This window comes from Paroedura picta, chromosome 4 (assembly GCF_049243985.1).
Source record: "Paroedura picta isolate Pp20150507F chromosome 4, Ppicta_v3.0, whole genome shotgun sequence".
Lineage (NCBI taxonomy): Eukaryota > Metazoa > Chordata > Lepidosauria > Squamata > Gekkonidae > Paroedura > Paroedura picta.
The window spans coordinates 4826256-4838594 of NC_135372.1; the positions used below are offsets into that span (position 1 = coordinate 4826256).

The following is a 12339-nucleotide window of genomic DNA, read 5'->3' on the forward strand; positions in this document are numbered from 1 at the left end:
CAGAGAAGTGAAACTTGCTGCCAGAGGATGTTGTGATGGCCACAGAAACAGACAGTTTTCAATAGCTATTAGATCCACAGAGGAAAAGTCTATCAGTAGCTATTAGCCGTAGTGAGTGACAGGAACCTCTATATTCAGAGGCACTAAGCCTCTGCATCCCAGAGGCAGGAGGTAACATCAGGGAAAAGCCTTGGCCTCTCTGTCCTGTTGTTGCCCCTCCAAAGGAACTGATTGTGTGAAACAGGATGCTGGAATAGGTGGAACCCTGGTCTGATCCAGCACGGCTCTTCTTGTGTTCTTATAGCAAACCATGTCTTTTCAGTCCTACAGAGTTGCCATAAGTGGAACTTGACAGCAACTTGACAGCCTTCTCCACCACCACCAGTGCCACCAATATATGACCATGGATTGCAAGCCTCCAGCTTCAACCAGATCTCGGAACCGTGGATGTGCAGGTCACAAAAATTCCTCCTGCCACACAGCAGTCGAACTGCAATCTGAAAGGACTCCACCATGAAAACCTGGCCCCTGCTACACTTTCTACACGCTGTTGACCAAATGAACAGGAGCCCAGCAGCAGTTTAAAGCCCAAAAACATTTTATTCCAAGAGAACACGAGTCCATGGAAACTGCAGCTGGAATAAAATGTGGTTGGCTTTTCTGGTTCCTTTCAACTCCTGCTTTATTATGGCTGCCACAACAGACTTGTCTGCCTGGCCCTCTAGGGCTGTGGTTCTCAACCTGGGGGTCGAACAACCTTTTCACAGGGGTCGCAGGAGAGTGAGCAGCTTGGCCAGAGACCCCCAACCGGTGTTACTGTTCCTCCTGCAGATGCCCACACTCGGCTACCAGCCACTCCAGCAGCGCCTCCAGCGTGGCACAGTCTCCTGCCAGGCACTCCAGGTGGGGGTGCAGCTTGGTGGCCTCACACTGGACAACCAGTTTCTATGGAGGGCCAAACTACAGGACGTAGAAGGTGAGGTTTCCCCTGATAAGAACATCAGAAGAGCCCTGCTGGATCGGGGTTCCATCTAGTCTAGCATCTAGAGTTGGGTGCTTCGGCATCCAAAGTGGCTGTTCCTGCCCGAATCAGTCAGCGCAGGATGGGGGGGGGGGCACACGTGCCAGCTGGCTGCTTCGAGCGGGAACAGCCTCTTCGGACACCGAAGTGTCCAATCCTAGCACAGAGAGGACAGCCAGTTGCTCTAGAAAGCCACCAACAGGGCAGAGAGGCTGAGGCCTTCCCATTGTAAGAACAGATGAGAAAGTAGAAGAACTGGGGACTCCACCAGCCAACCATTGCTGGGTATGGTGAGCCAGCACACGGGAACTCTTTGACACCGGACAGCAGCCATTTATTAGGGGATTTTGGAGTTAATTGTTTTATGTTTTTATTTGGGTTTTATCCTGCCGAGACAGTTTGCTGGGAGCAACGGGATAGAAATCATAAACAAACAAACAAACACAAAAAGAGTCATGCTGGATCAGGCCAGTGGTCTACCCAGTCCAGCAGACTGTCTCACACAGAGGCCAACCCATTTCCCTGGACAGCCAACAACAGGGCATAAAGGCCAGGGCCTTCCCCTTTAAGTTTCCTCCTGGTTCTGGGATTGAGAGGCTCAGTGCTTCTGACTGTGGAGGTTCCCTTCAGTCACCACAGCCAGCAGCTACTGATACTTATCCTCCATGAATCTCATCACCTGTTAAAACTGTTTATTCCTGTCGTCATCACCGCATTCTCTAGAGGTGAATTCCACATTTTATCACTCTCTGTGTAAAGTAGTCTTTCCTTTATGTCCATCCTGAACTTACTGCCTGTCAGTTTCATTGCATGCACTGGAATTCTAAGATTTTGGGAGAATAGGTTCTTGTCAACTCTCTCACAGAATCATAGAATCATGGAGTTGGAAGGTACCTCCTTGGTCATCTAGTCCAACCCCCTGCACTATGCAGGACATTCAGAACCCTATCGCTCATCCACTTAAGCCCCTTAAGCCCCTTAAGAATCAGCCTCTCTTTCAACCTCTGTTTAAAAATTTCTAAATTCCAAACATTTCTAAAACTTCCACCTCCTGAGGAAGCCTGTTCCACTGAGAAACCGCTCTGTCACAAACTTCTTCCGGATGTTTAGACAGAATTTCTTTTGAATTAAGTTCATCCCATTCATTCTGGTCCGTCCCTCTGGGGCAAGAGAGAACAATTCTGCTCCATCCTCTATATGGCTTCCCTCTCAGTTGTCTCCTCTCCAGGCTAAACAGACCAAGGTCCCGCAACCGTTCTTCATATGTCTTGGTCTCGAGACCCCTCACCATCTTTGTTGCCCTCATAGAATCATAGAATCAAAGAGTTGGAAGGAGCCATACAGGCCATCTAGTCCAACCCCCTGCTCAACGCAGGATCAGCCCTAAGCATCCTAAAGTAGCGATCCCCAACCTGGGGGCCGTGGACCACATGTGGTTCGTAGACTAATTGGAGGTGGGCCGCAAAGGACCCCTTCTCCCCCTTTACTTCACCCCCCCCCGGCCCTTTACAACACACTTTGGGTGTCATTGTCTCCCATCCCTCCCAGATGGGACTATCTCATTGCAGAGAAACAAGCTCAGGGTTCCCATTGATTTGTCATTGTCATGAGTTAAAATTTCCATGAAAATAAAATGTACCTTATGTTCATTGTTGTGGCGTGTCTGTATCTTATTTTGAAGGGATGTTTAAACATTACCATAGCGATCAGAGAGCGTTAGAGCAGTGGATGAGAGTAGAGGAGTAAACTACCTCCCCCCCACACCGGGCCTCAGTAAAATTGTCAAGCGTTGAGTGGTCCCCGATGATAAAAAGGTTGGGGACCACTGTCCTAAAGCATCCAAGAAAAGTGTGTATCTAACCTTTGCTTGAAGACCGCCAGTGAGGGGGAGCTCACCACCTCCTTAGGCAGCCTATTCCACTGCTGAACTACTCTGACTGTGAAAATCTTTTTCCTAATATCTAGCCTATATCGTTGTACTTGAAGTTTAAACCCATTACTGCGTGTCCTCTCCTCTGCAGCCAACAGAAACAGCATCCTGCCCTCATCCAAGTGACAACCTTTCAAATACTTAAAGAGGGCTATCATGTCCCCTCTCAACCTCCTTTTCTCCAGGCTGAACATTCCCAAGTCTCTCAACCTATCTTCATAGGGCTTGGTCCCTCCTCTGGACACACTCCTGTTTGTCTATATCCCTCTTCAACTGGGTGCCCAAAACTGAACACAGTACTCCAAGTGAGGCCAAACCAGAGCAGAGTAAAGCCCGTGATCTGGACACATTTGATACAGGCCAAAATCCCATTTGCCTTTTTAGCCACCGAATCACACTGCTGACTCATATTCAATGAATGGTCTACTAAGAATCCTAGATCCTTTTCACACATGCTACTGCCAAGACAAGTCTCCCCCATCCTATATTGGTGTATTTGGCCTTTCCTACCTAAATGCAGAATTTTACATTTGTCCCTATTGAACTTCATTTTATTCAGTTTAGCCCACTTTTAGAGCCTATCAAGATCATCCTGTATTCTGATTTTGTTTCCCCCTCCCAGTTTAGTATTGTCTGCAAATTTACTAAGTATCCCCTCATCCAAATCATTTATAAATAAGTTGAACAACACAAGCCCCAGGACAGATCCTTGGGGTACTCCACTTGTCACTCTTTTCCAAGAAGATGCTGAACCATTTACAAGTGCCCTCTGGGTATGATTTGTCAACCAGTTATCGATCCACCTGACAGAATTAGGATCCATACCGCATTTTACAAACTTGTTAAGAATATCATGTGGAACTTTATCAAACGCTTTACTGAAATCCAGATAAATTATGTCCACAGCATTCCCCTAATCCAGCAAGGTAGTCACTTTCTCGAAAAAAGAGATAAGGTTGGTCTGGCATGATTTGTTCTTGCAAAACCCGTGCTGAGTCTTAAAATTCACAGCTCTGTTCCAGCTGCTCCAAGGACTGACTGTTTGATGATATGTTCCAAAATTATGCCAGCTACAGATGTCAAGCTGACAGGTTGATAGATACCCGGATCCTCTTTTTTCCCCCTTTCTTGAAGATGGGGACAACATTTGCCCGCCTCCAATCATCTGGCACCTCACCTGTTCTCCAGAAAGTGTCAAAAATAATGGACAGAGGTTAAGAGACTACATCTGCAAATTCTTCTAGTACTCTTGGATGCAATTCATCTGGCCCAGAAGACTTTGTTTCATTTAAAGAAACCAGGTGTTTGCGGGCTGCCCCAACAGTGATCTTAGGCCGCCATTCCCATCTTCCATATTGTGCTTTTTCCACATTGAGCACTATTTCCCTCACAAGAAAAGACTGAGGAGAAATAGGAGTTAAGCAGTTCAGCCCTCTCTTCATCTTTCCCTATTAATAAAGCAGTACGAGGGGTTGGGGTAGGCCAAGTCCGTGATCAAAACTCACGGATTCGGCTCTTGCCCCCGCCGACTGACACGTGGAGAGTCCAATTGGCCTCTCCGCGTGTCAGTCCGCCCCTCGCTGCCCTATTGGACGGTGTGTGATGCGTGCCACCCGCACCCCCTTTGCACTCGCTGTTGGCGCGGAGCCTCCCAGTCATCGCCCCGAGACTCCCAGCCATCGCCCCGATTGCGCGGCCACCCGCACACCCACCTCCCCTGCGGCCCCCCCTGGCCTGGCTCCCTCGAGGCGCCTCCCGGCATGCCGAGAGGAGCCCACCTTCCTCCGGGGATCGCCCTGGGATCCCTGCCTCTGCTCCCTCCATCCCCGTCCCCGTCCCTGCCCTCCTTGCCGCCCTGCCCTCCTGCTCCTGCCCTTCCACCCACTGTCGTCGCGGAGCCCTGATGCACCAAGGCACCACCCCAATAGCGCCGCCGTCCGCGCGCCCACCTCCCCCGCGGCCCCGTCCATGGTCCCGCTCTCTAAAGCCGCCTTCCCACCTGCAGTGCGGACACAACCTTCGCCCAGGGATTGCTCCGGGATTGCTGCCGTGCCGCTCGAGGCTCCCTCCAGCCGTGTCCCCGCCCTCCTCGCCGCACCAACATGCTGCCACACCCGGCCCCAACTTGCTGCCGCTGCCTACCGCCACCAGGACTCCAAAGCTCCGTGTCCGAGCTGCACTGTTGTCCCTGCCCTCCCCAACACCTTCCCTCTCCCCTCCAGCACCGGCCTGCCTCCGCCACCCACACCCACGCGAGCCCCTTGCCGGGGGCCGGGGCGGGGGCCTGGCTGCCCCGGCCCCTTCACCCCCGCTAGCACCCATTCCCTATTCTGTTATAATTTCACTTTCTTGTCCTCACAGTGGTCCTACCATGACCCTACTCTTTTTCTTACTTGAAATATAAGTAAAGAAGCCTTTTTTGCTATGTTTAGCACTTCTTGCTAGCTTAAGCTCATATTGAGCTTTAGCTTTTCTAGCACTGTCTTCCAATTATTGGTTATTTGTTTATACTCATCCTTGGTAATTAGGCCTTCTTTCCATTTCTTAAATCCCTCTTTTGCATTCCTCAAATCATTTGACAGCTCTTTATGGAGCCACCTTGGCTTCCTTAGGCTCCTTCCATCTTTCCTCCTCAAGAGAATTGTTTGTGATTGACCCTTCAGTATTTTACTTATAAGAAACTCCCAGCCCTCTATCCCATGCATAATTTTATAAACCCCTTTCATGTCCCTCCCCATGTCCCAGACTTTTCAGCCTTCCCCCTATTCATCTTGTTTGCTTGTCCTCTACACTGTGGATAGGGACTGTTTCTGCAAAATAACATTTTTTTAATGTGAAACACATCTTCTAGCACACCCCCTATAGTGAATGTGAATATGGGTGTGATGTCTGTAGTCCTGCACCAGGGAGCACACTAGAAGAGGCAGGGGGTGGCTAGTGGAGGAGGCCAAGGATACAGCCAAGGGGGGCAGCTGTGCAGCCTCGGTGGGTCCAGGCAGCTGCCGCAAAGCTGCTGTGCGTGGAGTCAGCCAAAGACCCTCTGGGTGGAGGCAGCAGGTGCGCCACCTCCATGGGTCTGGGAGCTGTGGCAGCAGGCCTGGCCAGCTCCGCCACAAGAGATAAGGAGGGAGCAAGGGATCTGTCTTTGTCCACGCCCATCCCTGGTACAAGAGATACTTAAAATGTGGTTATTATTTTAAATCATGTTTTTAACAGAGAGGTAGGTTTCTTATTTCACTACACACGCTAATGTTCTCATGTCTTCTTGTGAACTTTTATGTTGTATGATAATCTGCTATTTACAGGTGTTAACAATTGCCTAAATCCATGGATTCCCAACCAGAGTTCCAGCGACTCCTAGGGTTAAACGAGAGTTCCCCAGTGATTCCGCAGCCTTTCCCAGAAGCTCGGATGGCCCCCAATGTCACTAGATGCCCCTGGAGCCCCCTTCCCCGCAGGCCGAGTCTCTTTCTCCCCAATGGAAAAACACTAAATGATAGATGGATTGATTGGCTGACTCCTGCATCTTACTTCCATGACCACTTCCAGAGTCTCTCGAAGCCTGAAAAATATCTTAGGGGTTCCTCCACAGTCAAAAGCTTGAAAAAGGCTGGCTTAATCCAATCTTAGTTACAGCTGCTGTGGTCCACAGGTCTTACCAATAGCCTCAATCCAGTTTTAGATCTAACTTGCCCTTCCTGGAAATGTCCCATATTTAATGGTTGGGGCCTCTGTTTTACTGTATCCAAAGAAGCGTGCGTGCACACAGAAGCTTATCCGCAGGATTAAACGTCATTGATCTTAAAGGTGCTACCGGACTCCAACTTCATTCTGCTGCCTCAGGCTGACGTGGTTACTCATCTGAATCCATATTTTAAAGAGGATTCCTTTACCATCTTCCTGGAGAAAAGGGGAACAAATCAATCTAAAGTGCCAGGGGTGCAGGAAGGCTCCTTTCTACCTTAATTCCCACAGGTGGGGCACATCCGCACATAGGAGTTTGGATGACACAGGTGTTGTTTCTGAGCCTCCGGTATGAGGGGGGGGTATGTCTCACCCCCATCCATGTGATGTGAAGTGTTAGGAAACTGTGTTCCCGGGACAGACTGTTCAGCCCAGGGGTGTCCTACCATCCCAGCAGCAGCAGCGGTTTTTCTTGGCCTGGAGACCCATCACACGTTCTCCGAAAACATTGCCTCAGACAAATTTCTCACTGCGCAAAGGAAGTATAAACTTGCTGTTCCAGAAGGGGGGGGGAGTAAGCAAAAGATCTCCAAAACCATCACCTTCTGTCTTCTGGGAATGGAAGAAATTCACTCCAGGAATGAACATCTAATTTGTGTTTACAGCTCTTCAGGGGAGCAGAGGTGGAAATTCACTTGCTCTCTACTCTGAAAATACTCCATGCGTTTGCATATATGTTCACTTTCTCTGCAAGATGTTTACCCCCAGCAAATAAAAGGCTGGCTAAAGGAGCCAGGGAAGGGCAATTCCCAAGCCGTATAATGCATCCCTTTGGAGCCCATTCCTTGATTAAATTTATTCTGGATCGAGATCTCTCCTGGGCCCCTAAAATGCCAGCTCAAATTTGGCCTGACTTCTGAGTCAATAATTATCTCCATGACCAACAAAAAAAATCTCTACACAGAGGCTGGGCCAAAGATAGTGAAAACACACACACACACAAAATCACAAGTCTCCAAAATTATTTTAGGGTTCAGTTGAATATAGCAGGAAAGGAGCGTTTCCTTCAGAAAACTTTGATCCTGACATCCCCTTGTGTCCCATTGTTCTTAAGACAAAGAAGAGGTTGTGTTATGACAGGAGGGGTAGCTGGGGACTGTAGAAAACACCCCACCGCCTCCAAGGAATCTTATGTCTTCATTCCAAACCATCATAAAATCAGTTTTCCAATCAGTTCCTAGCCCCCAAGGACTGGGTGACTAAGGGATGTGTGTGGATAGTTTCTTGGGTTGTGTCTGCTAAAGGACAGACTACATAGTTAGAAGTATTTACATCCTATTTTCATTTACAGTAGGGAAGTGGAGACGGGCAGGAAAGTCGATTCTACATCTTGGCCAGGAAGAACGGTTTACTGTTTCTTCTGTGGGGGAAAAATGTAGATCTTCTACACCCAGTTCTGAGGCCCATGGTCTTATTTGTCTGCCTTTATTTTGCTGCGTAGGTTATCTGCTGTCAGTTAACAAGACGGAACCTGTAGATTTGTGGGATAACAATGGGAGACCCCTATCTCTTCCTGCAAGGGATCCGGATCTAAACTTTTGGGCATGGAGAGAAATTAATCTGCAATTTGGAGGAATTACTGATATAGCTTTTCTATAGGGTGAAGTAGTAAAAAAAAGGTTGATGGTCTGGACGCTGAGTGAACAAAATTTGAGTCCAATGGTACCTTTAAGACCAACAAAAATGTATTCAAGGTATGAGCTTTCAAGTCATAACATACTTCTTCAGACACAATGAAATGGAAATTAAAAGTCCACATATGTAGGCAGATACTGGGCCATGAATTAGTACACAGCATAAGAAAGATGTTTAACAGATACAGAGGTCCTACTGGAACAACAAGCTAAGTTGTCATATATTTGGGCTCAACTCCAGGTGAAAAACATAGTAAAGGAAATAAAACTGTTAAAATTAGATGGGGGGGGGGTTAACGTGAGTTTTTAATCATTGCTAAGGAGATCTATTTTCCGTGGGGAATTATTTTCTATGTTAGCTTCTTGGGAGGTGGTGGAGAAAGTCCATCCATCAAAGAGCACAGGAAAGAATAAAAGTCTGGCCAAAAGGAAGGCATTTGGTGCCCTTGGGATGCCCAGTGTTGTAAAATGACGGTGTGTGTAAAGGGGCCCGGCAGACTCTCCCACTTGTTGCGGGTGACTTGTATGGCACTTATTCACAGGTATGCTGGGAAAAAGGGGGAATCACCTCCCTCTTGCACTCTAATTACAATTATGTCACATAATATTTTTTTGGTGTGCATAAGGTTTTTTAAGGGAGTGCTTTACATTCAGGGATGCCTTTCTTTTAAATAAATACGGTATCTGTCAGATCCAAAAATCTGCATTATTAAAGATTTATAAAGGGTTATAAAGATTTATAAAGATTTATAAAGTTTATAAAGGGTGGGTGGGATTTGAATAAGAAGCACACATTCTCTCCCCGGCAAAAAAAGCCAAGTCAGAATTTACATAACTTTTAATAAATTACATAGCCTTGGGAGGGGTGGGAAAATCCACATGACTTTGACCCCCTTCTTATTCTAGGGAGATATTGGGACTGGAGAACTGAACATTTTCTCTGTCTAGAATAGAGGGGGGACTAGTTTTATTGTAACATGTAAGCACAGTCTCTTTTGTTCTCTTGCTTTCTGCTTTTATATATTATATATATATATAAATAAATACTGCTTAAAGGAGGCAAACCCCACCTCCCTTGGATAGGTGCCTTTTTTTCTTAGCACATTCCTCTCCCAAAGATAATTTGCTTTTTAAAAACTAACACCCCTTCACAAAAAAATAATTTACAAAAGAAACATTTTAGCTGAGACTACTAGAAAGTTCCAAAGTCTGCTAAAATGGGGGGGGGGGGTGTTGGAGGGGAATGTAATGAATGCCATTTTTAAAAAGTGTTCTTTCCTTTTCATGCATGAATCCTACTTTTGCTTAAAGCTGGAATGCTAAAATGTGATTGGGGGGGGGGGGGAGATGGCAAACCAATCCGTCATAAGCCCCAAATATAACATATAAAGTTTGACAACAGAGGAACATTTGAAAGCAATCTGTCTCTGGAGAGTAAAATCAAATGTACAGGTCACTGGTGGGGAGGGGAGGGAAAGGGAAGGAGGCACATTGAATTTGGTCCCCCCCCCCAAATTAAAACTTTCTCACCGAGAAAAGATCTATTAACAATCTATTAATGGGGCTGTTCTTTGCAAATATACCCCTCCGCACAATACAGTCTATTATGTCTGTAGATAGACAAAATCCCCCCCTTCTCATTTTTGTGGGTGGTTTCCAATTTTATAAAGAGTGCGGGAGGATTAAATCCATTTTGTCTAAGGCATTTAAAAGAGACAGAAGAGCCACTTAAAATAGAAATGTTTTGTTTAGAGAGAAACTCATCATTCTTTGTTGGTGGTGAAGGGTTTCAACTCTTTGGCTTGTTTTTATTAAAAGTTTGGAGGGCATGATTGAGAGTTATTTCCATCTCCTTTTTGCTTCTTCTTTTAAAAAGCCTTTCCTTTGGGTTCCATATGAATTTTTGTTATCCAGCACTTTATTCTAAGTGATTAAAAAAACATTCCAAACAATAAACAAAAAGATCCCCTTTTTGCCATGAGAGAAGATAATATTAATTGTTTTCTTTTACGACCACTTTCCGCTCTCAGCACCCTGAAACGTCCATAAAACTGCCATCACCATCGCCTCCATAAGCCTGGCATCCTCGCTGCCTCTCTCCCCTTCCTCTCGTTCACACCATCGGTTCTCACCACCATCTGCCTACCACCTTTCCTCACTTCTTAAAAAAAATCAAAATAAAAAAATATATCTATATACAGATTAGAGAATCCAAGAGTTCTACTTACACATCAGAGAATCCACCGGCAGGAGAGCCAAACCGAGTAAAAACACTTTCATCATATTGCAAGAGAAGCAGGACAAGACTATTAAGGGGGGGAATACTTTTTCTCCTCTTTAAGGAACTCTTTTCCTGCCTTCCCAATGGTCCTTTTCTGTACCCCTCCAAAAAGCTCCTTTCAAATGTGTTTTCATGAGCAACTGGGTGGGGGATAGGGACCTCCTTTTGATTTTTACTCCATGCTTTCCCTTTCCAAAAGGAAAAAAAAAGCCAACAGCAAAGCACCAAACAAGGGATTTCCTAAGCAAGTCTGTGCTGTTCAAACTTGACAAGTTGCTTAATACCTCTTTTTCTCCCCGCCCCGCCCTGCCCTTCTCCGCCCCTCTGGGCTTCTGGGGGGATGAGGTTGAAATTAACAAGCCTTTGCTCAAATGAGATACCCCCTCCCTCTTGCCACACATCTCATCTTGCTCCTCTTCGCTCACAAGGGGGGGGAGCCCCAGACCAAAGTACTCCCCCCCCCAGAAAGAAATTTCTGATTTCCACCCCCCCCCCCTCAGTTTTGACCTTCCTTCGCCTGTTACTCAATCATCACTCTGAAAAGATAATTTCTGACTCAGGGTAGTAAATACCTCCTCAGCTATTTGGCTGGACTGTTACAAGATGATTTCTTTTTGTGTGCATGATTTTTACGGGGAAAATACTTCCCCCCCCCTTTCAAAATTGCTTTTCAACTGTCTGGAAGGGTAGGTCACATTTTGCCTTTTGCCTTTTTTTTTTTTTGGCCGGGGGGAGCGATGTCCTTCTCAAAAGCACTTTAAAAGCTTTTCCCCGCCCAGTTTCTCTAGGCTGAAGGAAGAAATAGAATAGAGCTCACCCACACACATACACCTCACCCCCCCCCCAACCACTCCATCCCAATCAGCCAGATGATCCAAGCTTCTGGACTCATCCAGAGCTGGCCCAGAAGACAAGATCTTTTAAGGGCATGATAGCATTTGTATGTCTAACTCCAGATTTTTGTTTTAAGATAGGGTTGACTCAGCAGGACCAGCATTGTATTTACACAGGGCTTCTCCCCCAGTGCCACAAAAGGATTCTGAGTTTGTCAGAAGCTTTCTGTCCCGCAAACTTATTTGCGGGACAGAAAGTCAAAGGGGAAACAGATTTTCCAACGGCATTCTTAAGGACGTGGCTTCTTCGAACGAATCTGTCTGGACTCGAATGTAACATATTATTCTACGAAAGTTTTTTCAGACTTATCTGTGCATTCTTCAGTCTTGCAACCCACACACACACACTGGGGGTATGCATGTTTTGGGGGTAATATCCAAACTTTTGCAGGCAAAATACCAAAATAATATGCTATTCACTCTGGCCTTTTAAGGGGAGAGATATCCTACTTGAAGTACCTAGAAGAAAGGAATTCAGATGCTCCAATGAAGGACTAAACTACATGCATATTTAAGTCCCTTGCCCCAAAACGCTGATTATTGCAACATGTCTTTGACATGAAAAACTGGACAAATGCTTCACTGTTAGATCCTCAAGGATTTGCTCTGGAGTGCACACTGGACCTTGTTTTCAGAGGCAGCTATGGGCTTGAGTCAGTTACTGATCTAGAAGCCGAGCCAGGGTCATACAGAGTTGCAAAGAGCAACATCCACTGAAGGTGGGTAATTCAACTGTGCATCTGCATCACGTGTGGCCATATCATCCACATGTACCTCCGGGAAGCAAAAATACCACCACCTGTGCTGGTCGAATGGATGGCACAGCTAGTCCTATT

The 12339-nt window shown here is 46.5% G+C and overlaps 1 protein-coding gene across 3 annotated transcripts in view; it reads right to left on the reverse strand.

Moving 5' to 3' along the window:
- CRLF1 (cytokine receptor like factor 1) overlaps positions 1-10883 on the reverse strand; it is a 55324-nt gene extending 44441 nt beyond the window's left edge. For 2 of the 3 annotated variants that reach the window (XM_077331596.1, XM_077331595.1), the window contains exon 1: positions 10558-10882. In XM_077331596.1, coding sequence (XP_077187711.1) covers positions 10558-10612 — 55 coding nt within the window. In that variant the 5' untranslated portion in view covers positions 10613-10882. Of the gene's footprint in view, positions 1-10557 lie in introns of all 3 variants that reach the window. The other variant, XM_077331597.1, reaches the window with a different exon arrangement.
- Between the last annotated feature and the right edge of the window lie 1456 nt (positions 10884-12339).